General features: G+C 47.7%; 2 protein-coding genes and 1 long non-coding RNA gene across 3 annotated transcripts; all 3 read left to right on the forward strand.

The window, feature by feature from the left end:
- The first annotated feature begins 5,006 nt into the window (after positions 1 to 5,006).
- LOC123090400 (zinc finger BED domain-containing protein RICESLEEPER 2) lies at positions 5,007 to 7,988 on the forward strand. Its single transcript, XM_044511720.1, has 4 exons — positions 5,007 to 5,300; positions 5,395 to 6,472; positions 6,848 to 7,433; positions 7,526 to 7,988. The coding sequence occupies exons 1-4, from the start codon at positions 5,007 to 5,009 to the stop codon at positions 7,986 to 7,988; spliced, it is 2,421 nt and encodes an 806-aa protein (XP_044367655.1).
- A 51-nt stretch (positions 7,989 to 8,039) lies between these two features.
- Positions 8,040 to 8,624, forward strand: LOC123089739 (uncharacterized). The gene is made up of 3 exons (XR_006442364.1): positions 8,040 to 8,134; positions 8,228 to 8,301; positions 8,382 to 8,624. It is a non-coding gene; the product is annotated as an uncharacterized lncRNA (long non-coding RNA).
- A 694-nt stretch (positions 8,625 to 9,318) lies between these two features.
- LOC123090401 (anthranilate O-methyltransferase 3-like) lies at positions 9,319 to 10,869 on the forward strand. The gene is made up of 3 exons (XM_044511721.1): positions 9,319 to 9,369; positions 9,512 to 10,177; positions 10,498 to 10,869. Exons 1-3 carry the CDS (start codon positions 9,319 to 9,321, stop codon positions 10,867 to 10,869), a joined length of 1,089 nt encoding a protein of 362 aa, XP_044367656.1.
- Positions 10,870 to 27,228: the final 16,359 nt, after the last annotated feature.

Genomic DNA, 27,228 nt, shown 5'->3' on the forward strand with positions numbered 1-27,228 from the left:
CGTGGTAGCTGCATCTAGAAGATGACATAAAGATTTGTAAAGCACACACGGATCTGAAAGGTTCAGACCCGTTGACTATAACCTCTCTCACAAGCATAACATGATCAAACCCAGAACTCATCGAGTGTTAATCATATGGTAAATGTGAACTAGATTATTGACTCTAGTAAACTCTTTGGGTGTTAGTCACATGGGGATGTGACCTTGAGTGTTAATCACATATCGATGTGAACTAGATTATTGACTCTAGTGCAAGTGGGAGACTGTTGGAAATATGCCCTAGAGGCAATAATAAATTGATTATTATTATATTTCCTTGTTCATGATAATCGTTTATTATCCATGCTAGAATTGTATTGATAGGAAACTCAGATACATGTGTGGATACATAGACAACACCATGTCCCTAGTAAGCCTCTAGTTGACTAGCTCGTTAATCAATAGATGGTTACGGTTTCCTGACCATGGACATTGGATGTCGTTGATAACGGGATCACATCATTAGGAGAATGATGTGATGGACAAGACCCAATCCTAAGACTAGCACAAAGATCGTATAGTTCGTTAGAGCTTTGCCAATGTCAAGTATCTCTTCCTTTGACCATGAGATCGTGTAACTCCTGGATACCGTAGGAATGCTTTGGGTGTATCAAACGTCACAACGTAACTGGGTGACTATAAAGGTGCACTACAGGTATCTCCGAAAGTATCTATTGTTTTATGCGGATCGAGACTGGGATTTGTCACTCCGTGTAAACGGAGAGGTATCTCTGGGCCCACTCGGTAGGACATCATCATAATGTGCACAATGTGACCAAGGGGTTGATCACGGGATGATGTGTTACGGAACGAGTAAAGAGACTTGCCGGTAACGAGATTGAACAAGGTATCGGTATACCGACGATCGAATCTCGGGCAAGTACCATACCGCTAGACAAAGGGAATTGTATACGGGATTGATTAAGTCCTTGACATCGTGGTTCATCCGATGAGATCATCGTGGAACATGTGGGAGCCAACATGGGTATCCAGATCCCGCTGTTGGTTATTGACCGGAGAACATCTCGGTCATGTCTGCATGTCTCCCGAACCCGTAGGGTCTACACACTTAAGGTTCGATGACGCTAGGGTTATAAAGGAAGCTTGTATGTGGTTACCGAATGTTGTTCGGAGTCCCGGATGAGATCCCGGACGTCACGAGGAGTTCCGGAATGGTCCGGAGGTAAAGATTTATATATAGGAAGTCCTGTTTCGGCCATCGGGACAAGTTTTGGGGTCATCGGTATTGTACCGGGACCACCGGAAGGGTCCCGGGGGCCCACCGGGTGGGGCCACCTGCCCCGGGGGGCCACATGGGCTGTAGGGGGTGCGCCTTGGCCTACATGGGCCAAGGGCACCAGCCCCTAGAGGCCCATGCGCCAAGATAAAGGAAAAAAAGGGAGAGTCCTAAAGGGGGAAGGCACCTCCGAGGTGCCTTGGGGAGGATGGACTCCTCCCCCCTCCTTAGCCTCACCCCTTTCTTGGAGTAGGGGGCAAGGCTGCGCCTCTCCCCTCTCCCCTGCCCCTATATATAGTGGAGGGGAGGGAGGGCATCTATACCTGAGCCCCTGGCGCCTCCCTCCCTCCCGTGACACCTCCTCCTCTCCCGTAGGTGCTTGGCGAAGCCCTGCAGGATTGCCACGCTCCTTCATCACCACCACGCCGTTGTGCTGCTGCTGGATGGAGTCTTCCTCAACCTCTCCCTCTCTCCTTGCTGGATCAAGGCGTGGGAGACATCGTCGAGCTGTACGTGTGTTGAACGCGGAGGTGCCGTCCGTTCTGCACTAGGATCATCGGTGATCTGAATCACGACGAGTACGACTCCATCAACCCCGTTCACTTGAACGCTTCCGCTTAGCGATCTACAAGGGTATGTAGACGCACTCTCCTTTCTACTCGTTGCTGGTCTCTCCATAGATAGATCTTGGTGTTACGTAGGAAAATTTTTGAATTTCTGCTACATTCACCAACAATGACAAACTCCTTTCTTCTTGTCATTCTTCTTCTTGAATTTGGTGTGCTGTACAGCCTTGTTCTTCCCATCAAACTTTGCTTTACCATCAAATTTGCCCATGTTCTTGAACTTGTGGGTCTGGAAGTTTTTCTTCTAGACCAGATTGTCACTAGATCCTCCCTCAATACCTCGAGCACGATTGTCCTTTGCTCTCGCATTTTCTTCCACATCAAGAGTACGAATGAGATCCGGAATGGAAAACTCCTGCATCTTATGCTTCAGTAAGGTAGCAAAGTTCCTCCACGAAGGAAGAAGCTTAGTGATGATGCCTTCGGCAAAAAACTTGTCCGGTAGCATACAATTGAAGTTCTCAAATTCTCTAGCAAATGACTGTATCTCGTGAGCTTGCTCAACCACAGAGCGCTCTTCAGTCATCCTGTAGTTATAGAATTGTTCCATGATGTACAACTCAGTGCCAGCATCTGAGACCCCAAACATGGCCTCGAGTGCATCCCACATATCTTTTCCATTATCAATTGACACATAAGCATCAACTATGTTCTCACCAAGAACACTCAAGAGAGCAGCCTTAAACAAGGTATCCATTTTCTGGAAAGCTTGTTCCTAATGAGTATCATAATCTCCTTCAGGTTTGCCAAGAGTGGCGTCATAGCAATTCATGGTTTGAAACAATAAGACTGCTCTCACGCGCCACCTCTTATAGTGGATACCCTCAAACATAGGAGGTCTCATGGAAGCGGCAAAACCACTCAGGGTAAATTTCCTATAATAAGGTTTTTGGAATGTTGGAAATATGAGCAATTTACCATATGATTTTATTAACAGAAATACTAGATAAAACATGACTATTATAGCAGAGAAACAAGTCATGCAATCTGATAGTGAGAAGGTAAATGGCATCTGCAAATATGAACTAGAACCAAACATATCTAGAGCAAACAGTAGAGCAAGCTGCATATATGAACTAGAAACCTAACATATGTAGGGCAGACACTAGAGCAAGGAACTATGGCAGAACCTCTAACAGAAAAAGCAGGAACACGTACGAACAGCAGAAGTAGAAGCATTGTTCTTGGAGTCAACATCCTCGCCAGCCATATCGTTAGAGAGGTTGTCGACTTCGGGGAAGAAGTCGTCGTTGAGGAAGTGGTCGTCGTTGTCCGGAGCGTCCGTGATGAACAAGTCAGTAGTCACGCGGAGCCAAGTGCTATTGGGCTAGCCCAAAATAGGCTAAATTCCAGCATTTCGACCAACAATGCTTATAAGCCAAGTGCTTTTTCTTTTGCACAATATGCTGAGTTCTTTGTGTATGCTGTGCGGCTTTTTACTATGTACTCGGCTTATAGGGAACTAAGCCGAAGAATCTGCGGTTGTCGTGTGTTTTTTGAGAGGGCACTCAGCTTACACTTGTATAAATCATGTACCTGAAAAATAACATTGAACTAAAAAAGCATTAAGTAACGTGTGTTTTTCTACCAGTGACGACTGGATTAGCAGACGGCCCACAAATGATTAGCAGACAGCAACCTGCCATAGTCTCCGCTCTCTTGTCTCAGAACAATAGTATAATTACTAATGTTAACTACTTGGCCCATATGTAGATGCATGCAAAGACTAACATAGCCGCCACAATTTGTTTTCATGGAATTGTAATTTGGAAGATTACCAACGCCAATCATGCATGGTGCTAGGTTTTTTTTTTTTGAAAAGGAGAATGACTCTTCGGCCTCTGTATCAGGCGATGCACACAGCCATTTTTATTAATCATGTCCCTAAGTGACATTGGATTCATATAAGTTTTGCGGCTATTCTTTGACTGATGGCCTATAACTTGACGTACTCTAACTTTGCTATAGTCTCTCTTTCTCGTATCTCAGCGCCATACCGTCGACTATAGCGTCAAACACCGGCCGCACCCTTTGAAGCCATGAGCATGGAGAGCGTCCTCCCTCAGCCTGGACGGCACGAGCGGGCTTTCCGGCCCGCTCGTGGCCTGTTTAGGACCGGCCCGTACGGTCCAGGCCCGACAGAAAAACTAGCCGGTCCGAGCCCAGAAAAGGAGACCGAAATTTTTTCGGTCCGGTCCGGTCTTTATCCGGGCCGACCGAGCGGACCGCAGGCGGCAAGGCCCATCAAGTGTACAGATCAAGCCATCGAGGCCCACCCCGAGCCGAGCGACCCCCTCCCCTCGTTCCATTCCGCCCTGGCTCGATTCCTTCTGCGTTCTGCCCCCTCCAGCGCCTCCTCCTCTGTTCCTCTATCCCTAACCCTAACCCAGGCGACGGCGCCGTTGCCCGCGGCTCTCCCTTCACCGACGGCGCCATCTGGTCCGAGTCCGAGCTGGAGGAGCACGTGTACGTCGGGGAGGCAGCAAGGCCAGCACGCCGTCGGTCCGTCCTTCCCTGGTTCCTCACCGAGCGCCACGAAGAGGAAAAGGTAGCCTCCTGAGATCTATGTTCTTAAGTTTTTCATACTCCCAAGCCCCAATCCCGATTGGTATCTTCCTCTAATCTACGTCACAGAGTAGATGTTGTAGTTTAGTGAGCTGAACAATCTTGCTGGCAAGTCTTTGATTTGATGAGGAGATAATGGTGAAGGAGAAGGGGGATTATGTGCTGTTTTATTTGTACATAATGGTCAGGAGATAGTTGTGTTTATTTGCACTAGTAGTAGATGATTTGGTCAGGAGATAATGGTGAAGGAGAAGGGGAATGAGAGGGGGATTTTGTGCTGTTTTTTTGTAGATAATGGCAGGAGATAAATTATGTTTATTTGCACTAGTAGTAGATGATTTGGTCAGGAGATAATGGTGAAGGAGAAGGGGAATGAGAGGGGGATTATGTGCTGTTTTTTATAGATAATGGTCAGGAGATAATTATGTTTATTTGCACTAGTACTAGATGATTTTCTATGCTACAAAAAGAAGAAGATGGATTTTTTGCGCTTGATTAATGTACTGACTGCAGATATTATGTGTTGTTTTTTGTAGATAATGGTGAAGGAGAAGGGGAATGAGAAGGGAAAGGGTGCTAGTAAGGAGAATGCGAAGGCGAAGGCAAAGGAGAAAAGCGTGAATTACCTAATTAGGCAAGATTCGGCGCTGCCTCCGCCGGTTCTGAGGAAGAAGAGGAAGCCTAAGGTGCAGATTAGGAAGGCGGAAGACTTTCCCAATGCCCCAATGGGAGAGTTGATTTGTAGGTTAAAAAAACACCATCCACCTCCGAGGCGTCTCCCCGACCGCACCGGTGCCGGCGTGCGTGCCGCGGAAGCCGCTGCCTCTACTATTGTAAGATTGCTTTACTTGATGCTTGATGTAGCCATATTTCCATATAACCATATAGGTGATGCTTGATGCTTATTTGTGTGCTCATGTGTGTTAGGTGGTAGATGACGAGGAGAAGGAGGATGAGGACGAGGAGGAGGACGAGGACGAGGACGTGGACATGGATGAGGATGAGGACAAGGACAAGGACAAGGACGATGAGGAATATGAGGAGCAAAATCTGTTTATAGTCCCACCACAACCGAGTGCTGATATGTCGGATGATGATACATCAGAAGGGTATAAGGAATCAGCTGATGAACTAGAAGGTGACACTATGTCCGAGGAATCACTTGTGCATGTTGTATCTAGTGAGGAGGAGGCAAGAGAAAGGAAAAAGAACAAGAGGCGAAGAGCCAATGCTCCTGTTAGGATGTCATCGGATGTTTGGGCCCATTTTCACAAGATCAAAGAGCCATCGACGGAGCATCCGGGAGAGATTGTGTTGAAGGCTGTTTGTAATTATTGTCCCAAAAAGAGGTATGCGTATACGCAAGGTGGCAGCACCTCAACTATTGGAAGGCATATTTTAAAATGTGAAGGTTTAAGGAACAAGATCGCTAGGAAGGCCATCCAAACAACTCTTGAACTGCGCAAAATCAATGATCCAACAAGTGCTGCAACAATGCACCCCTCTATTGAGTACAACCAAGGAATCGTCAAGGAGCTTATTGCTAAGATGATATGTGTGCATGAGTATTCATTTAGAATGGTTGAACATGAGTGGTTCAACATTCTGATGAAGTGCATGAATCCAAATTATAAACCCATTGGAAGGAAGGCAATACGAGCCGAGTGCATGAGGGTTTACAAGAACGAAAAAGAGGTGCTGAAATCTCTCCTAAAGGGTGTGAGCTCCATATGTCTAACTACAGATTTGTGGACAAGCAACCAAACCTTATCTTACATGTGTGTGGTTGCACACTATATAGATGGGAATTGGAACTTACAAACCCGTGTGCTTGCTTTCATAGAGTTGGATCCTCCTCACTCTGGAAATGTCATTGCGGATGCTCTCTATGCGGTTGTGCTAGAATGGAATATTGAGACCAAAATTATGTCCGTCACACTTGACAACGCTTCAAACAATGATGGTGCGGTCGATGCTTTGAAGGCCAAGTTCTTGTTCCGGAGAGGTATAATTCTATCCTTGCTGAATATGCTTGCTGTTTTTGCTCATATGCTTGCTGTTTTTGGTCATATGCTTGCTGAATATGCTATTTTGTGCTCATATGCTTGCTGTTTTTGGTCATATGCTTGCTGAATATGCTTGCTCATATGCTGTTTTGTGCTCATATGCTATTTTGTGCTCATATGCTTGTTGAATATGCTATTTTGTGCTCATATGCTTGCTGAATATGCTATTTTGTGCTCATATGCTTGCTGTTTTTGGTCATATGCTTGCTGAATATGCTTGCTCTTTGAGCTCATATGTTTGATGTTTGTGCTCACATGCTTGCTATTTTTGCTCATATGCTTGTTGCTATGCTCATATAGAAGCTCTTTTGTAGGTAAGGACTTCGAAGGCCAATATTTTCATATCCGTTGTTGTGCACACATCCTCAACTTGGTCGTGCAAGATGGGACAGCGATCTTAGATAATTTGATAAACAGCTTGAGAGAGACGGTGAAGTACTTCAAGAGGTCACCTTCTCGTCTCCATGCTTTTGTTGCCACTTGCAAAAGCTTGGGTGTCAAAGTTGGTAATCATTTACACTTGGATTGTAAAACAAGGTGGAGTTCAACCTTTAAGATGATTAGCACTGCCCGTGGATATAAGGAAGCCTTGACCTCTCATGCTGGTTCAAATGCCAACTATGCTTGGGCGCCGACAAACGCAGAGTGGGACATGTATGACCTTATCTTTCCATTACTTGAGAGTTTGGCTGAGGTGACAAAAGCATTTTCAGGAAGCTTATATCCTACTTCGAACATCTTCTACCCATACATTGTTGGTATCAAGCTTGCAATCAAACATGCAATGGCTAGTGACAGTGACCACTACAAGGAAATGGGTGAAGCAATGTTGGAGAAGTTTGACAAATATTGGGAAGAAAAGAACAATGCCATGGTGATCGCAACCATCTTTGATCCTAGGTACACATGCTTGCTGTTTTTACTCCCGTGGTTGCTGTTTTTTTACTCATATGCTTTCTAATTCACTCCAATGCTATCATCTTTGATCCTAGGTACAAGATGGGTTACATAGAGTGGGCCTTTGGAGAACTATATGGAGAAGGAAGTACGAGGTTTAGGACTGAGATCAAAACTGTGGAGAAAGAGTTGGCAGCCTTGTATGACAAATGTGTTGCTCAAAATAAGCGAGCTGGAAATGGAGAAAGCTCATCTTCCTCTACAAACATTCCTAGTATCCCGGTTCAAGCTGGGTACGAGGCCTTCTTATCGTCCCGTTCAACAAGAATATCAAAGAGTGAGTTGAGGAACTACTTAGAGGATGCGGTTGCCCCTCGCGACAAGGCTCTTGATCTTCTTGGTTGGTGGAAAGAGAATGCTCCAAGGTACCCAATGTTGGCCAAGGTAGCCAAGAGGTTCATTACTATCCCGGCTACCTCCGTGTCTTCGGAATCTACCTTCAGCACGACCGGAAGGATTTTAGGTATGTCAACTCATACTATTGAACTTTGGATATAAACTTGTCAACTTCTCATCCTCACTCTAGTTTGTCAACTTGTGTCGTATTAGATCACTATAGGAGTTCGTTAAAACCGGTTATGGTGGAGGCATTAGTTTGTGGTGCAAGTTATATCAAGGGTGCTCATGTTGACTTGAATCTGGTGGTATGTTTGCCATCTTTTCCTTACCTTTGCTTTATTTCTTTTTTGGTCTTGTTGTATGTGATGTGAGCATTTGTCTAACTTCCACACTTGTAGCCGAGGGATGAGAATGAAGAGGATGATGTTGAGAACATCAAGTTACCCACTGTGGTGGAGGAGATCAACGATTGGTAACTATTCTTCCTACATGTTTCACTTGTCATACGATACCAAATATTATTTATGTGAATGTTGCTTATCTTACTTGTAGACATTCATCATGTGGATGTTGATCTTGCTATTTTGGAGATGAATGTCAAAGTGATCTTTCTCATGTGAAGGCTACTTTTACATTTCTGTTATGTTTGTCATGAACTATGAATTGTCACTGCTAGCTTGGAGATGAACCTCTCATTTGTGTTATGTTCAACTTGTCAATTGCCATGGACTTGGAATTGTTAGAGCAAGTTTGTAATCGTGTCGTTCAATGATGATAAGACCTTATGTTTGTGGATGTGATATTGTGCTTAACCTGATTTGTGCCATCTTTCATGTCAAAATCAGTTTGTGGATGTCCAAAAAACAAAGGAAATGCTGTCCAAATTTAGTTATTCTTGCTGTCCAAAATTAGTCATGTGCTTGCTGTCCAATTAGTTGTTTGTGGCTGTGATATTCCTGTTGTTTCGGTCCAAAATTATGTGAAGAAACTTATCTGAAAACTGTAGTGATCAATGTTTGTGCATTTGATTTTTGTGATATTGTTCCTCTCAAAATCATTTGTTTTGATGTCCAAAATACAAATAAAATGTTGTTCAAATTTAGTTATGACATACTAGTCATTATAAGAAACAGAGCACTCACTAAATTTGGACAGCCTAAATTGTGGCCAAAAAGCGCAACAGGGCACTGCTAAATAATGGCCAAAACGCTTAATAAAGCACTCACAGGGACAGCTACAGTCTAAATACGTCCAAACAGCCTAAACAGTGGCCAACAAAGCACTCCCAGGCTGTTAAATCGAGTCCCAGCCATCGGTCCCGTTCGGTCCAGTCGGGCTGACCGAGCTTTGCTCCTCTCGGTCCGGTCCTAGAAATTTGGCTCGCTGGCCACCTCGGTCCGGTCCGGACCGGACCGGCCGCGGCCGGTCCAAAGGCTGGCTCGATCAAAGCCCGGACCGGACCGGACCGCGTCCACCCTGAGTCCTCCCCATGAGCGGTGGCGATGGCGAAAGCAGCTACGCCGCCAACTCCAGACTTCAAGTTTGTCCTTCTGCGCTTTCCATCATCGCCTCTATCATCAAAGAATAATTATCAACAATTAACACACTCCTGCAAACAAAGACGTACGCTGTTGCAATTTTCAGTAGCTTATATCCTTTTGCATGGATTAAATTTACCGTAGGAGAAGGCCATACTCAAGTCAAGGCCGCAGCTTCATGATGCCGTGGAGGCAGCGCACGCCTTGTTGCTCCCCTCCGGGTCGGGCAAGGGCACGACGATGGTGGTGGCCGACCTCGGCTGCTCGTCGGGGCCCAACACACTGCTGGTCGTCTCTGAGGTGCTCGGCGCGTTTGCCAGCCGCTGCGAGAAGAAGCCGGTGCACGTCCAGTTCTTCCTGAACGACCTCCCCAGCAACGACTTCAACCTCGTATTCCGGTCCCTGGAGCTCTTCACCAAGGGCAAGGGAGCAACCTGGCCTCCCTACTACATTGCCGGGTTGCCAGGCTCCTTCTACGCAAGACTCTTCCCTGACCGGTCCGTCCACCTCTTCTACTCCTACTGCCTCATGATACGCTCTAAGGTGCCCGCGGATCTCGTTAGCGGCGCGATCCTGAACCAAGGCAACATATACATCTGGGAGACAACGCCGCCGTCAGTGGTGAAGCTGTACCAGGAGCAGTTCCTCGAGGACATGTCGCTGTTCCTCAAGCTACGCCACACTGAGCTCGTGGCCAGCGGCCAGATGGTTCTGACATTCCTGGGCAGGAAGAACAGTGACGTTCTGCGCGGCGAGATGAGCTACATCTGGGGGCTCTTCTCCCAAGCTCTCCAGTCCCTAGTTCAACAGGTACTCCCTTTGTTTTCTTTTTAGTCTGTATATAAGGCGTGGTCAAAGTGAAAATTTGTAAACTTTGACGAACTTTATAGAAAAAAAAATCAACATTCACACAATTAAACCAATATTTTTAGATACATCATGAATTTAACTTTCATGGCTTATAGCTTTAGTATTGTGTATGTTGATATCTTTTGAAATGTGGTCAAACTTTGCATAGTTTGACTTTGACTAAATTTTATATGCGGACTAAAAATAAACGGAGGGAGTACGTGTGTTACATATAACTGAATTGAACTTGGCTTTTCCTGATGCGATGCATATATGGGCAGGGCCGTGTGGAGAAGGAGAAGATGGATTCCTTCAACCTGCCGCTGTACGCGCCTTCCATTGACGAAGTCGGGGCAGTAATCGAGCAGAGCGGACTGTTCGACGTCAACCATATCCAGCTCTTCGAGCCCAACTGGGATCCTCAGGATGACTCGGACGGCGATGTGGTGCTTGACAGCGCCGAGAGCGGCGTGAACGTCGCCAGGACTGCGCGGGCCATCATCGGGCCCATGCTTGTGCGTCATTTCGGAGAGCATGTAATGGACGGTCTCTTTGAGATGTACGCACGGAATGTCGCGAACCACCTCGAGAAAGTGAAGACCAAATACGCCGTCATCCTCCTCTCCTTGAAGGCAAGGGACGCTGAGAACTAAGAGTGACCCAATGTCGGACTGTTATCTCCTTTGAGGGAGTATTTAACCAAAAACTACCACAATTGACGGAAACGTGACGAAAAACTACCACTTTACGTTTTTGTACGAAAAACTATCAAATTTGGACTAAACCGTGGCAAAAAACTACCAACTCGTGAAATCGCTCGCTTCGCCCGCGCTAACCCCGAATCTGACCGGTTGGGCCCGCGAATCAGGCGCCATGTTGGCTAACGGTCGCCCGCCGCGCGTAAATGGCCGTTAACGGCCCGTCCGCTGTCGGAACGGCGCCTGTCGGTGCGGTGCGGGTCAAATCTGATCCGTTCCCCTCTCGATTCACTCTCTCCCTCCTCTCCCTCTCTCTGACCTAGGTGGCGGCCGCCATGTCCTCGTTGATTCCGGAGGGCGGCAGCACTGGCGGCGGCGACGTTGGCGGCGGCGACGCTGGCGGCGAGACAAGTTTGGACGCTGCTGCCTCGCCCGCGGCTCCACCGATGGCCAGCGGCTCAGTCGATAATTGGTTGGGGAGCACCAGTTTCTCGATGCAGGCCGGCTCGCAGCAGCCGGAGGCACCGCTCTCCCAGTCATCGCCAATGGGTCGCAGGTATGCAAGTATCATCTGCTGGGCTTTTGGTTAGCTGCTTCAACATTGCAAATTAGTAAGATGTGTTTGTTTCTGTTAGTTGGACATGTGTAGTAAACTGGAGTCAGTAAACTGTATAGCTCAGTCAATTTCAATTCAATTCATGAGCACTTATTTGTGCAGTTTGGCTGACCAGAAGTGGGATATATGGTTTCATTTAGAAGGAAGAAACCCTGTGAAAAGGGGTATATTTGAGTCAGATATTTCTTTGCTTACTCTACAATCACTCATTGCTAGTGAAGGGTATGGGGACAGTGATTACATGTACTATGTGAAGGAGGAGGAAATTGGATCTGACAGAGTAAAGTATTTAGGTAATGAAGCTAGTGTTCATGAAATGTTGGACTTTTTTCATCATGTCAAGCTAGTCAACATAAGGGTTGTGAGAAATGTTGAACCTGGAATTAGTACACATGCTAATGAGAATTACATGAACACTCAAGAGAGCTGCTGTGTGAAAAAGGTTGTGGAGCAATCTGAGCTTCAGAATCAGATAGATGATAGAAAGGCTCAGCTTGAGAGGAGCAGGATTCAAAGAGAGGCAGATTTGAACCACTTTGAAGGAGACACTGAAGTGTCTGAATTTTGTTCTGAGGATTCAGTTCATTCAGATGGGAGTGCTGAAGCTGTTCAACCAATGGAAATAGTGTGCGTCTCTGAAGAGGATACAACATTGCAAACTACTGCTATTGTGAAACATGTGAAGAATCCTGGTCCAACTAGCAGATGTCACAAAGAGGTAGAGAAAAAACGTTTTGAAGATTGGTTTCCTGAAGCAGATGAGTTTTGTTTTGCTGGTGATGCAGGCATAAGTGATGAGGAAGAAGTAGATGATGTTGAACTACCATACCTCATGAAGAAGCCAAACAAGAATTATTGTTTGGTGTTCACAAAGAGAGCATGGATGTGAGGTCTTTTCACTACCACAGGAACACTCCAACAAGAATTATTGTTTGGTGTTCACAAAGAGAGCATGGATGTAAATTTTACATGTGTGCCTCTAGGATAGCTCATGAAAGAACATTTTGCATTAAGAAGTGTAACATGGAGCACACTTGTCCAGCATCAGCAGAGAACACAAAGGTTACTACTAAGTGGCTTTCCAAAGAAGTTGAGCCATCTCTTAGAGCAGATCCTAGAGCACCTGTGGATTCACTTATTAAAAACAGCAAAGTCAAGTTTTCAGTTGATGTATCAAAGAGTGTGGCCTATAGGGCAAGGAGGAAGGCTATGAAGGTTGTACAAGGTGACCAGAAGGAGCAGTACTATAGGCTGAGGGACTACCTACAAGCAGTTCTTGACACAAACCCTGGTAGCAGGTGTGTAGTTACAACATTTGAGGACCCAGAAAACCCTGCCCCAACACCTAGATTTAAGTACATGTTCTACTACTTGCATGCATCAAAGCAAGGATTTCTTAATGGTTGCAGGCCCTTTATAGGTAAATCTATAACTGCAATTTGTTCAAAATATCTTGTTGTAAATATATGGTAGCTAATTTGGGTATGGATGCAGGGCTTGATGGTTGCTTCATCAAGCTAACCACTGGACAGCAAATACTTGCAGCCACAGGAAGAGATGGCAATAACAACATCTACCCCATAGCCTTTGGTGTGGTTGATAAGGAAGATTCAGATAGTTGGACATGTTTCCTAACCCAGCTAAGATGTTGCATTGGAAGTGGTAGCAAATTTGGAACCTACACCATTATTTCTGACAGGCAAAAGGTATGCACCCTATCTTAGCCACTAGTTCAGATATATATTGTTATTAGTAGCTTTATTTCCTTTTGTTCATGACCATGGTTATATATTTACAATCAGGGTCTTCTTAAGGCTATAAATGAGGTGTTCCCTGATTCCCCTCAGAGATACTGCCTCAGGCACATATATGCAAATTTTCAGTCAGCTGGTTTCAGAGGAGCAGAACTAAAGAAGCTAGTAGATCAGGCTAGCTACTCATTCACCAAACATGGCCATGAATTGGCAATGGCAGAGCTTAAAGCAGAGTGTGAGGATGCCTGGAAGTGTCTTAAAAAAATTCCAAAGGAGACTTGGTGTAGGTCTGCAATGGATTACAATTGCAAAACTGATCTTGTTGTGAACAACCTTAGTGAGGTTTTCAACAAAATGATCCTTGATGTTAGGGCCAAACCAATTAGGACTATGTTTGAAGGAATTAGGACTAAGCAGATGATCAAAAGGCAGAAGACTAGGGAAAAAACAGAGAACAGCAGGTGGATGATCACACCCAACTATTCAGAGAAATTAGAGGAGAATAAGAAGTATGCCAAATTTTGTGATGCATATAAGGCAGGTCCTGACATTTGGCAAGTTAATAGTAAGGAAAATCAGTACTGTGTGAACCTAGCTACTCAATCATGTGACTGCAGGAGGTGGGACATGACAGGTGTGACATGCAGTCATGCAATAGCAGCAATGAGCAAGATTCACATGCACCCAGAGGACTATGTGCATGAATTTTTCAAAAAAGCACTATATATTGAAGCATACAAAGACATAGTGTACCCTGTCCCTGGTCCTGAATTCTGGCCTGACACCCATACTCCTGATATTGAGCCCCCAGTGTTCAAAGAAAAAGCAGGCAAAAAACAGACAGCTAGGAGAAAGGGGCAGTTTGAGGTGCCTGCTCCAAAGGACACAAGCAGGATGGGAACAATTACATGCAGCAATTGTGGTCTACAAGGCCACAGATATACTAATTGTGGGAAAGCTCTAAAACCTAGTCTTGAGATGAGAAAGAACTTACACCAGGTCATTCAAAAATGATGCATTCTTTGTTTACTTTTTTTAGTTCCGGTATATTTACTAACTGATTTAATTTTGTCATGCAGGAGAATAGAGAAATTTTTAGTTCTAGTGCTACACATCCACCTCCACAACCACCACCTCAACACCAAACTACACAGATGCCAGCATCATCAGCTCCACCTCCTAAAGCAAATAAGAGAGGTTCAACATCAACAGTTTCAGCAGGAGCAGCCAGGTCTTCACCAGCACCTGCAACAGGATCTGCATCAACAAGAGCTGCAAGAACAAGAGGATCAGCATCTACAAGAACATTCAATGCACCAAGAACATCCACTGGAGAACCAGGGATATTGGCAGGCAAGAGGAAGAGGAAACCTCCTAGCAAGTTTGCATCCTATTTCAATGCTAGTGGAAACTATTGAGTGTATGCTACTTATTTGTGTTCTGCTACTAAGTTTGTGTTCTGCTACTAAATGTGTGTTGTGCTACTAATTTCTGGACAATGTGACATGTGAACTTATTTGTGCCCAATACAAATGGGCTAAGTGCTACTGAGTTGTTTTGATTTGTTTTTTTGTTTTACTTTGCCATTTCTACAGTACAGAACTTATTGCCAAATTCATTGTACGAAAAAAAATCTGCACAAAAAAAGTCTGGCCTGGGGCTCGAACCCAGGACCAGTTGGTTGTAATTATGCGTTCAATACCAATGGGCTAGTGCTGGTGATTTGTTTGACTAGTATCGGCCAAACTTATTATATGTTGTTAGCCACGTCCTCTTTTCAGCGTGCGTAGCAGCCGGCAGCGTGGACCAGTCGTTTCGGATTCTACTACTTTATTACGTGTCCACCCACCACGCCCTCTCCTCACTCGCCCACTCGTCGGTCGCACCGCCCACTCCACTTCCCCCTCTCTCCTGTCGAAATCACCGCCGACAACCACCGCCACCGCCGTCGCCATGGAATGGCAGCTCGCCATCGAAGCTCTCGGCGGCAAGAACAAGGAGATCCGGGCGCAGTACAGGGAGATCGCGCGCTGGTTCCCCAGTATGGCGATGCTCAGGAACCACGCCCGCGGCCTCGTGAAGGTGATGACGGCTGATGAAAAGCAGCGCGCCTTCCACTCTGCCGGCCGCACCATCCCGGCGCCGACCATTCTTCTCTGGGCGATGCGCGAGGTGCAGCGCTCCCCCGACCCCAGGCAGCGCGCCAGATGGTGGATGTACCGCTCATCCACCACGCCACCGGCCGCCGCGGACGACGTCACCGAAGCCGTCCTCGCTGTCCCAGCCCCAATCAACAACGCCCTCTGGCGCAATCCATGGGTCCTTGGGCCCTCTGACGACTCTGAGGGCGAGTCTTCTGACGACGAGTCCACTGACGACGAGTCCAGTGACGAGCCCTCTGACGACTCTGACGACGAGGTGGATGAGGTAGTCGTCCTCTCCGACGACGAGCCTGAACTGCAGATGCTGGCTCCCGTCCTCGACGCCGTGGAGGGGGATAGGAACCGCCCAATCCATGTGGATGCGCTGCCAGAGGTGGACGATCTCCCAGACGGCGTCGTCGTGAAGCAAGAACAAGATGGCGGTGAGAATGATGTGCTGGAGCCGGCGCCGAGCAAGAAGAAGAGGGCGGCCGTGACTGCGGTGCGCCACTCGCACCGCCTGAAGATGCTGAAGAAGGAGGAGTGAACTGCTGCACTAATATTTAGTTTCGTCAGTCCTGAACTTTCTTAAGTGCAGTAAGTTCCTAGGTTCAGTTTCATCAGGCACTATCTACTAGTAGTTCATCTTTATGTCAGGCACTATCTAATAGTAGTTGCTATCTATGTCAGGCACTATCTAATAGTAGTTGCTATCTATGTCAGACTATCTATGTTAAGTTATTTGTCAGACTATCTAAGCTAATTGCTATATATGTTAGTTGCTACTTCCAACTATGTCAGTATTGTCAGTTATCACACATGATATAAGCAGAGTAAAACAACCTCATCATAGATAAAACATTCTTACTTACTTAACTTAGCATGAGTACTTAGCATAGTAGGTCTTAACATAATAGTCATTACATCATAGATAAAACCAAGTAGTTCTTAAACCATAGCAATACCTCCCTCCCTCATACCATTCTGAAAGCACATGAAACTTTCCCAAAATATACACCTAACATGCATGACATTCCAAGGCCAGCTATATATATAGGCCTACTAATTACTTAACCCACAAACCAACCACTTCACTCATTCATAATTGCCTTGATCCTCTCCAGCTTAGCTTTGCTGTCATGCCCAGCATTGAGCAGATCAGCAATAAGATACTCTAACTTCTTCTTCTCTTGCTTAAGTAGGTCCCTGTCCCCCTCCACTTCCTTCATGGCCTTCCTCATGTTCTGAATGATCTCTGCTTGGCTTTGAAGAATGCACCTTTGCTCCTTGGCAAGCTTCAGCTTTTCCATACTTAACTCAATCTTTGCCTGATCCTCAAGTTGTTTCTTCTTCTCAGCTAGTTCATTGATTGCCTGACTGGTATAGTCCATGTCATGAGACATCTTGCCATCTTGATAGTCAAATAGGTTGGAAACATCTTCCACCAACTGGCTGTAGTTGTTTGACAGGAAATCAATTTCCTTCTGTAGCTTGGCCACCTCTTTCTCATGGGCTTGTTTGTCATTCACCCTGCCCAAGTTCTGCTCATGATACATGTCCCAAATCCTGGTTAGGCACCTTTGTAGAATCTCTGGCCAAGGACCATCCACCCACTCCACAACCCCACAGTTCACACCTTCATCCCACAGAAGCAATTATTTATAATTAAGCACAAAGCACTTAGTAACAAACTTAGTACAGAAACCAAAAGTCATAAAGTCATTTCATTTAGCTGAAACCCTTTGTTTACATCAATATGCACCTGACTTAGCATCAGAGATAAATTCAGTTAACGGCTACATTTAGCAACAGAGATAAATTCAGTTAACAACTACATTTAGCAGTAGATATAAATTCATTTAACTCTGTTCTTTTTCAGTTAACACCTACTCTGTTCTTTTTCAGTTAACACCTACTCTGTTCTTTTTCAGTTAACACCTACTCTGTTCTTTTTCAGTTAACAACTATATTCTCAGGTTCATAATACACTAAAGATATCTGCTTGTAGGTGTTATCAGGTTCAGTCATGTATTGAATTCAGTTAACTAAAGATCTACTTTCATATATAGCTTCCACATGCTGCAGCACACATCTCTGCACCACATGCTGCACCACACATCTCACATCTCCAGCAGCAAAACACATCACACATCTCCAGCAGCAAAACAAGTTAGCATTCAAGATTTAATACCTGCTGCACAGGACAACCCAGGAAACGCCTGCCAGTCAAAGCACCTTCAAAAGCCACCATCTTCTTCGGCCTCTGATGATGCATCATGCACGTCGGCTCAGATTCAGTGTAAGAACCACAGAAAGATGGTTCCACCACAGTGTCAGGGGTTTCCTGCAAAAGAAACTTCGAATCAAACCAAAAGCAAATTGGAATCTCCAATTTGGATGAACTAACCCTAACCCTAACTCTGTTCCACCATTATGCACTTACAAATAGCTGCTGATCCAATGAAACCATGTTGATGTCCTCGTCCGAGCTGTCCTCGTCATACCAGGATGGCATCCTCACCTTCGACCGGCAGCAATGGCCGCGGCGGCGACGGCGATAGGCTGACCTAGGTCAGAGGACCAGGGAGAGGGAGAGGGAGAGGATGGAGTGAGGACGAGTGAGAGCGAGCGGGGAGGAGGAGAATGAGCGGCTGAGCTCGCTCTCACTTATTGGCCCACCGACAGGCGCCGTTCCGACAGCGGACGGGCCGTTAACGGCCATCTACGCGCGGCGGGCGACCGTTAGCCAACGTGGCGCCTGATTTGCGGGCCCAACCGGTCAGATTCGGGGTTAGCGCGGGCGAAGCGAGCGATTTCACGAGTTGGTAGTTTTTTGCCACGGTTTAGTCCAAATTTGGTAGTTTTTCGCACAAAAACGTAAAGTGGTAGTTTTTCGTCACGTTTCCGTCAATTGTGGTAGTTTTTGGTTAAATACTCCCTTTGAGGGAAGCAATCAAAAGGCCGGCTTTCAGTTCTCTGTCTTCATGATTGTTTGTACTTTGTTCCATCTTAATGAGTACCAAGGAGGAAAATTATAATAACTAGTACAATACCCGTTCGTTGCCACGGGCTTCTTAAAAATTGTATTAGTTGCATATATAAATATAGTGCATGTCAAATTTCACATGTATAATAAAGATAGCCAGTAACAAACCAAAAAATATTGAAATCCACTCCACTTGCAAAGTATTTCGATAAGAAATCAAATTCAATGACGCATACTATTATATCTGATGCAAAAAAATATGGTGCAAAAATAGAGTAATGTTTATTGTGCACTTCATTACAAATGATAGATAGCACACATATATCTTCTTATGCTTAAGACCGACCTTCTCGTGAAGCATGTCCATTGTTATTGTCCATTAATTGAAGAGGACACATGGAGGATTTTGGTCCCTTAAAACAAGTGTTCCAAGATGCTACAGCCAGAAAATTGATCGCATTACGCAAATATATAAAGACATGAGGTCTTCAAATCATAATTTTTACCCTTTGTAAAATGATTCACTATTTTGTTGTATGTAATTTAGGATGAACCAAAGGTCTTCCAAATATATTTTTCCGAAGCCAGGGGCTAAACTGCACAGTACAAAGAGCCTGATGGCTTGATCATAGAATACTTTAAGCTAGAGAACTAAACTGAATTTTATAAATAGACTTATGCAACATTGGCATGGAATACGAGGGCTATCTTGCATGCAAAGATAAGCCCGAGGGCTTAATAGAGAAATATAGTTTCTTACCATGAATAACTGAAACCGGAAGGATCAATTGCAAATATGCCAAAGGATAAGATTTTCCCCCAATTCCTTTCCTTATCCTGTTCGTGTGTGGCAGCCCATAGCCACCGGAAACCACTGATGTCGTGCACGCGAGCCGGCCGAAAGGCCATCGCCATCGCGCCGCAGGGAGTCACCACAAGGCAGAGGGCAGCCATTTCTAACCCGGAGGGTGCTGCCGCCGCCGCAGTCGTCTGTGCCGAGGGAGGCAGCTGGCCTGCGGATTCCATTGATGCCAGCAGCGGCTGGGAGGAAGGAAGGACATGCTCGTCACGCCGCCGCGGCTTGAGAGGCTGCGGTGGAGCCGCCTCCATCCCTAGAGGAAAACTATACCAAGGAGGAAAATTATATGCCGCGAGAGGGAAAATATCAGGTGATACCATGTCTTAGGTGCTCCCATGATACGTGCTTTTGGTCCGCTGGATCTCAGATCCAACGGCTCCTAGGAGGTTCTGAAAGGCTGCCGTACTTGTTTGCAATTTTTGGACTTCAAAAGGACTTTTTTTGCAAAATGTTGAAAGCCTTTCGGGAGCCGTTGGATCTCGGATCCAACGGCTCCTAGGTGCTCGTATAGTGGGAGCCTCTAAGGCTCCGTATCACCTGATACCTGCCTGCCGTGAGAAGGGCAGTGGCTGATCGTTCAACACCGCCACTGCCTCCCCTGGCCGTTAAGGAGTATGCAGAAAAACGTGCATGATTGTTGTCGGTGTCAAAACCGGCGGATCTCGGGTAGGGGGTCCCGAACTATGCGTCTAGGCGGATGGTAACAGGAGACAAGGGACACAATGTTTTACCCAGGTTCGGGCCCTCTTGATGGAGGTAAAACCCTAGATCCGCCGGTTTTGACACCGACATTGGTGCTTTCATTGAGAGTTCCTCTGTGTCGTCACCGATAGACTTGATGGCCTCTTCAATCGACAACGACGCAGTCCTGGGTGAGACTTTTCTCCCCGGACAGATCTTCGTATTCGGCGGCTTTGCACTGCGGGTCAACTCACTTGGCCATCTGGAGCAGATAGAAAGCTACGCCCCTGGCCGTCAGGTCGGGTTTGGAAGCCTAAACTTCACGGCCGATATCCGCGGGGACTTGATCTTCGATGGATCTGAGCCACAGCCAAGCGTGCCGCGCTGTCACGATGGGCACGACCTAACTCTGCCGCCGGACAGCACCTTGGAGGCCGCACACGAATCCGCTCCGACCCATAGTCCGGAGCCGATCGCTCAGATGGAGGACGGATGGCTGGACACCGTCTCAGGAGCTGCAACTTCTACGGTGATGGAGCCGAACACTTACCTTTCCCCGCATAAAGCTCATGACTCCGAGGTGCCGGACTCTCTGCCGGACTCCGAACCTCCTGCGCCCCTGCCAGTCGAATCCGACTGGGCGCCGATCATGAAATTCATCGCTGCGGACATCTTTCAGCACTCACCCTTCGGCAATATCTTAAATTCGCTGAAGCATCTCTCGCTATCCGGAGAGCCCTGGCCGAACTACGGCCAAGATGGTTGGGACGCGGATGACGAAGAAATTCAGAGCCCACCCACCACCCACTTCGTAGCCACCGTCGACGATCTAACCGACGTACTCGACTACGACTCCGAAGACATCGACGGTATGGACGACGATGCCGGAGACTATCAAGAACCAGTGCCTACAGGACACTGGAAGACCACCTCGTCATACGACATATATATGGTGGACACCCTAAAAGATGGGGACGGCGAAGAAGCAACGGAGGCCGATTCCTTAAAGAAACAGCCCAAGCGCCGACATCAGCGGCGCCGCTCTAAATCCCGCCACACCAAGAATAGAGATTCTGGCACAGGAGATAATAACACCCGAGAGAGTGCCGAAGACAACCCCCTCCAGCACGATCCAGCGCAGGAGGAGGCAGAAGCAAGCCCTCACAAGAGGGCGGCAGACGAAGAGGTCAAGGATGATAATTACTTACCTCCCTCCGGAGACGAGGCAAGCCTCGACGACGACGAATTCGTCGTGCCTGAGGATCCCGTCGAACAAGAGCGTTTCAGACGCAGGCTAATGGCCACGGCAAACAGCCTAAAGAAAAAGCAGCAACAGCTTCAAGCTGATCAAGACCTACTGGCCGACAGATGGACCGAGGTCCTCGCGGCCGAAGAGTATGAACTCGAATGCCCCTCCAAAAATTACCCAAAACGCAAGTTGCTCCCCCGACTAGAGGAGGAAGTATACAAACCTGCATCACCAGCGCACAATACGGCAGACCGACCACCTCGTGGCCGCGACAGAGAGGCGTGCAAACCCTCCACCAAAACCGTACCCCGGCACCGCTCAAAAAGCATGAAGCCACGGGGGAACGTGCCGGAATTGCGGGATATATTGGAGGACAAGGCAAGACAATCCAGATCTATCTATGGATCACGTGGGCGCCCCAAGACCCACGACAAATACCGTCGCGCCGGATACAACTACTCCGGCCGGGCCGAACATAGCAGACAACGCTCTCTCGAGCTACGTCGCGATATTGCTCAATACAGAGGCGCCGTGCACCCACTATGCTTCACTGACGAAGTAATGGATCATCAAATCCCTGAAGGGTTTAAACCCATTAATATCGAATCCTACGATGGCACAACAGACCCCGCGGTTTGGATTGAGGATTATCTCCTCCATATACATATGGCCCGTGGCGACGATCTTCACGCCATCAAATATCTCCCGCTCAAGCTTAAAGGACCAGCTCGGCATTGGCTTAATAGCCTGCCCGCAGAGTCAATTGGATGCTGGGAAAACCTGGAAGCCGCATTCCTCGACAACTTCCAGGGCACGTATGTGCGACCACCGGACACAGATGACCTAAGCCACATAATCCAGCAACCAGACGAATCGGCCAGGCAATTTTGGACATGGTTCTTAACAAAGAAAAATCAAATCGTCGACTGTCCGGATGCAGAGGCCCTCACTGCCTTCAAACATAACATCCGCGACGAGTGGCTGGCCCGGCACCTAGGACAGGAAAAGCCGAAATCCATGGCTGCCCTCACATCACTCATGACCCGCTTCTGTGCGGGAGAGGATAGCTGGCTAGCTTGCAGCAACAACCTCAGCAAAAATGCTGGCAGTCCGGATACCAAGGACCGCAATGGCAGGTCGCGTCGAAACAAAAAAAAAACGCCGCATTAATGGCGACAGCAATGAGGATACGGCAGTCAACGCCGGATTCCGAGGCTCCAAGCCCGGTCAACAGAAGAAGCCATTCAAAAGAACCACTCCGGGCCCGTCCAATTTGGACCGAATACTCGACCGCTCCTGTCAAATACATGGAACCCCCGAAAAGCCAGCTAATCACACCAATAGAGATTGTTGGGTATTCAAGCAGGCAGGCAAATTAATCGCCGAAAACAATGACAAGGGGCTACACAGCGATGACGAGGAAGAGACCCGGCCGCCGAACAACAGAGGACAAAAGGGATTCCCCCCTCAAGTTCGGACGGTAAACATGATATACGCAACGCATATACCCAAGAGGGAGCGGAAGCGTGCACTAAGGGACGTATATGCGATGGAGCCAGTCGCCCCAAAATTCAACCCATGGTCCTCTTGCCCGATCACTTTCGATCGAAGAGACCATCCGACCAGTATCCGCCATGGCGGATTCGCCGCATTGGTTTTAGACCCAATCGTCGATGGATTTCACCTCACGAGAGTCCTGATGGACGGCGGCAGTAGCCTGAACCTGCTTTATCAGGATACAGTGCGAAAGATGGGCATAGACCCTTCAAGGATTAAACCTACAAAGACAACCTTCAAAGGCGTCATACCAGGTGTCGAGGCCAGTTGTACAGGCTCAGTTACACTGGAAGTGGTCTTCGGATCCCCGGATAATTTCCGAAGCGAGGAGTTAATCTTCGACATAGTCCCATTCCGCAGTGGCTATCACGCTCTGCTCGGACGAACCGCGTTCGCAAAATTCAACGCGGTGCCGCATTATGCATACCTTAAGCTCAAGATGCCAGGCCCTCGTGGAGTCATCACGGTCAATGGAAACACGGAACGCTCCCTCCGAACGGAGGAACATACTGCGGCTCTCGCGGCAGAAGTATAGAGCAGCCTTTTGAGGCAATTTTCCAGTCCGGCCGTTAAACGACCGGACACGGCCAAACGCGCCCGGAGCAACATCAACCAAGACCACCTGGCACGTTCTGAGCACGCGTAGCAATGCGGCCTCAACCCCAGCCCTCGCACAATTGTAAGACAAACTCTCCACATACATAATTACGCTCTGGAGATACCATGGGCATAGGGGGAGAGGCACAACCACAACAGACCCAGAGTGCGGTTCGACCACACCAGGGGCTCTCAGGTGTGTCGCTCTTTTTATCTTGTATTTCTCTCTTTTTTATATAGAACTCTGTCCGGCGGCGAACCTGCCGAACTCATGATGCAACAGCCAGGGAGGGACAAAGACTGCGACGAACACTCAGGTGGTCTCCATTACGAGCATTAAATTTGTTAAATACACCATTCCGCGGCCTACCCCTGGAGGGAGACGCCTTTAATTCGTCCAATCCCTTGCTTTCTGCACTATTTGTATCATTCTGCGCTCATAGCAAATCTTCTCGAATAAAATGCAGCACTTTTTGCCCATAATTGCATTACCTGATGTATATATGTTCATTTACGACATGTTGCATCCGTACATTTTGGTACGGCCAAATACACCAGGGGCTTATGTTCCCCGCATTATGGTGTGATAAAGTCCGCACACTTTCACAAGTGCGGCTCCCCGAACTTATAGCATTATATGAATCGGCTCCGAATCATGTCTTGGGTCAATAGTTGGGTTTGCCCGGCTCCCATGTTTGGCACCTTACGTTCCATTCTATCGGCTAAGGTAGCACTGGGAGAACCACTGCGATTGCGCCCTGGTTGAGCCGGGTTAACGCCTCTGTGGAGAAAGCTAAAACTGACTGTCATGATAAGGCGAGAGACTGGTCGCTGTTCGAGAGGTCTTTTCGGGTCCTTAAAGACCTACGCCGCTTCGAGCGAAGTACCGGATAATGTCCGACGAAGGTGTGGATAGCGCCCCGAATTCGGTCTTCCGAATACTAGGGGCTTCGCCGAAATTTAAAATTCTAGAATTCTATGGCTAAGTGAGAGTGTTCAAGCACTATAAGTCCGGTTGCCTTGTTCGTTGTGTTGAGCGCCTCACTAGATGGACCCAAAAATGGGAACAAGAGTGCTCAAGTTTATCCCGAACACCCCAGCACTCGTGGCATGGGGGCTGAAGCAGACGACTTGCCATCTCTCAGATTTAATAAACGGCCGCACAGAATGTCATATTTTAAATTAACAAGCGTTGCTTAGCGCATATGAACAAAGTTTTCAGCGCACAGGATAACACATTGCGAATTTACTCAATAATTACATCCCTGGGGCACTCATCCGCAATCTTGCGGGCACCCTTCAGGACAGTCTTATAGTACATCTCGGGCGTACGATATTCCTTGCCCGCTGGTGGCGCGTCAGTGATTAGCTTCTCCGCATCCAGCTTGCCCCAATGCACCTTTGCGCGGGCAAGGGCCCGACGAGCACCTTCAATACAGGCGGAGCGCTTCATAACCTCCACCCAGGGGCACGCATCCACCAACCATCGCACGAGGCCGAAATAGCTCCCAGGCATGGCCTCTCCAGGCCACAGCCGGACTATGAGGCCCTTCATGGCCTGCTCGGCCACCTTGTGGAGCTCGACCAGCTGCTTTAGCTGGTCGCTAGGGGGCACCGGATGGCCGGCCTCAGCATACTGGGACCAGAAGACCTTCTCCGTTGAGCTCCCCTCCTTGGCTCGGTAGAATGCGGCGGCATCAGACATGCTGCGAGGCAGATCTGCAAACGCCCCTGGAGAGCTCCGAATTCGGGTAAGTAACACGTAATTTACATTCACATGCTTGCTTTGCATGGAAAATGCCTTACCCGCCGCTATCTTCCTGACCAACTCAATCTCCTGAAGGGACTTATGGGCATCGGCCTTGGCAGTTTTGGCACTTTCGAGAGCCGAGGCACGCTCGGACTCTCGAGTCTTTGAGTCACGCTCCAAACTCTCATGCTTTTCCATGAGAGCCTGGAGCTCTTGCTGAACCACCGCCACCCGCGCCTCTTGCTTTTCTCGCTCTGTCCGTTCCGCGGCCGCATTGCGTTCGGTCACGGACACGGCCTCCTTCAGGGTCGCCACCTCGTTCGTGGCCCCTGCAGTACCCATGTTATCCTTGTTATTTTTTGTTGTAACTTAAATCCTTTTCTGTAAGGTACAAGTTCAAAGAGGTGTTACTCACCTTCTTTGTCCTGGAGCTGCTTCTTTGCGCGGCTAAGCTCTTGCTCGGACCGCTCGAGCTCCTGCTTCAAAGCACCGACCTCCGCAGTCAGTGCGGCAGTCTCGCGTAAGCGTACGCGTAATGTCGGTCCAGGCCGCTTCATCTCACAATGCCGCTGAACAAAAGTATGACATGCTGGTAAGCAGTATGACTTATATCGCCCACAACTCACTTGTGTTATACTCGTGCATATGACATCTACGCATAAAACCTAGGCTCGGATGCCACTGTTGGGGAACGTAGTAATTTCAAAAAAATTCCTACGCACACGCAAGATCATGGTGATGGCATAGCAACGAGAGGGGAGAGTGTTGTCCACGTACCCTCGTAGACCGTAAGCGGAAGCGTTAGCACAACGCGGTTGATGTAGTCGTACGTCTTCACATCCGACCGATCCAAGTACCGAACATACGGCACCTCCGAGTTCAACACACGTTCAGCTCGATGACGATCCCCGGGCTCCGATCCAGCAAAGCTTCGGGGATGAGTTCCGTCAGCACGACGGCGTGGTGACGATGATGATGTTCTACTGGCGTAGGGCTTCGCCTAAGCTTCGCGACGATATGACCGAGGTGGAATATGGTGGAGGGGGCACCGCACACGGCTAAGGAACGATCCGTAGATCAACTTGTGTGTTATGGGGTGCCCCCTTGCCCCCGTATATAAAGGAGGGAGGGGGAGGTGCGGCCGGCCCCTTTGGGGTGCGCCTGGAGGAGTCCTACTCCCACCGGGAGTAGGACTCCCCCCTCTTGCCTTGGTGGAGAAGGAAAGGGGGGAGGGGAAAGAGGAAAGGGGGCGCCGCCCCCCTCTTCCTTGTCCTATTCGGACTAGGGGGAGGGGGCGCGCGGCCTACCCTGGCCGGCCCTCCTCTTCTCCCTCATGGCCCACTAAGGCCCATTAACCCCCGGGAGGGTTCCGGTACCCCCCGGTGTTCCGGTAAAATCCCGATTTCACCCGGAACCTTTCCGATGTCCAAATATAGGCTTCCAATATATCAATCTTTATGTCTCGACCATTTTGAGACTCCTCGTCATGTCCGTGATCACACGCGGAACTCCGAACAAACTTCGGTACATCAAAACTTATAAACTCATAATAAAACTGTCATCGTAACGTTAAGCGTGCGGACCCTACGGGTTCGAGAACTATGTAGACATGACCTAGAACTATTCTTGTTCAATAACCAATAGCGGAACCTGGATGCTCATATTGGCTCCTACATATTCTACGAAGATCTTTATCGGTCAAACCGCATAACAACATACGTTGTTCCCTTTGTCATCGGTATGTTACTTGCCCGAGATTCGATCGTCGGTATCCAATACCTAGTTCAATCTCGTTACCGGCAAGTCTCTTTACTCGTTACGTAATGCATCATCGCGTAACCAACTCATTAGTCACATTGCTTGCAAGGCTTATAGTGATGTGCATTACCGAGAGGGCCCAGAGATACCTCTCCGACAATCGGAGTGACAAAACCTAATCTCGAAATACGCCAACCCAACATGTACCTTTGGAGACACCTGTAGTACTCCTTTATAATCACCCAGTTACGTTGTGACGTTTGGTAGCAGCCAAAGTGTTCCTTCGGTAAACGGGAGTTGCATAATCTCATAGTTACAGGAACATGTATAAGTCATGAAGAAAGCAATAGCAACATACTAAACGAT

The sequence above is a fragment of the Triticum aestivum genome, chromosome 4B (assembly GCF_018294505.1).
Source record: "Triticum aestivum cultivar Chinese Spring chromosome 4B, IWGSC CS RefSeq v2.1, whole genome shotgun sequence".
In the NCBI taxonomy this organism is placed as follows: domain Eukaryota; kingdom Viridiplantae; phylum Streptophyta; class Magnoliopsida; order Poales; family Poaceae; genus Triticum; species Triticum aestivum.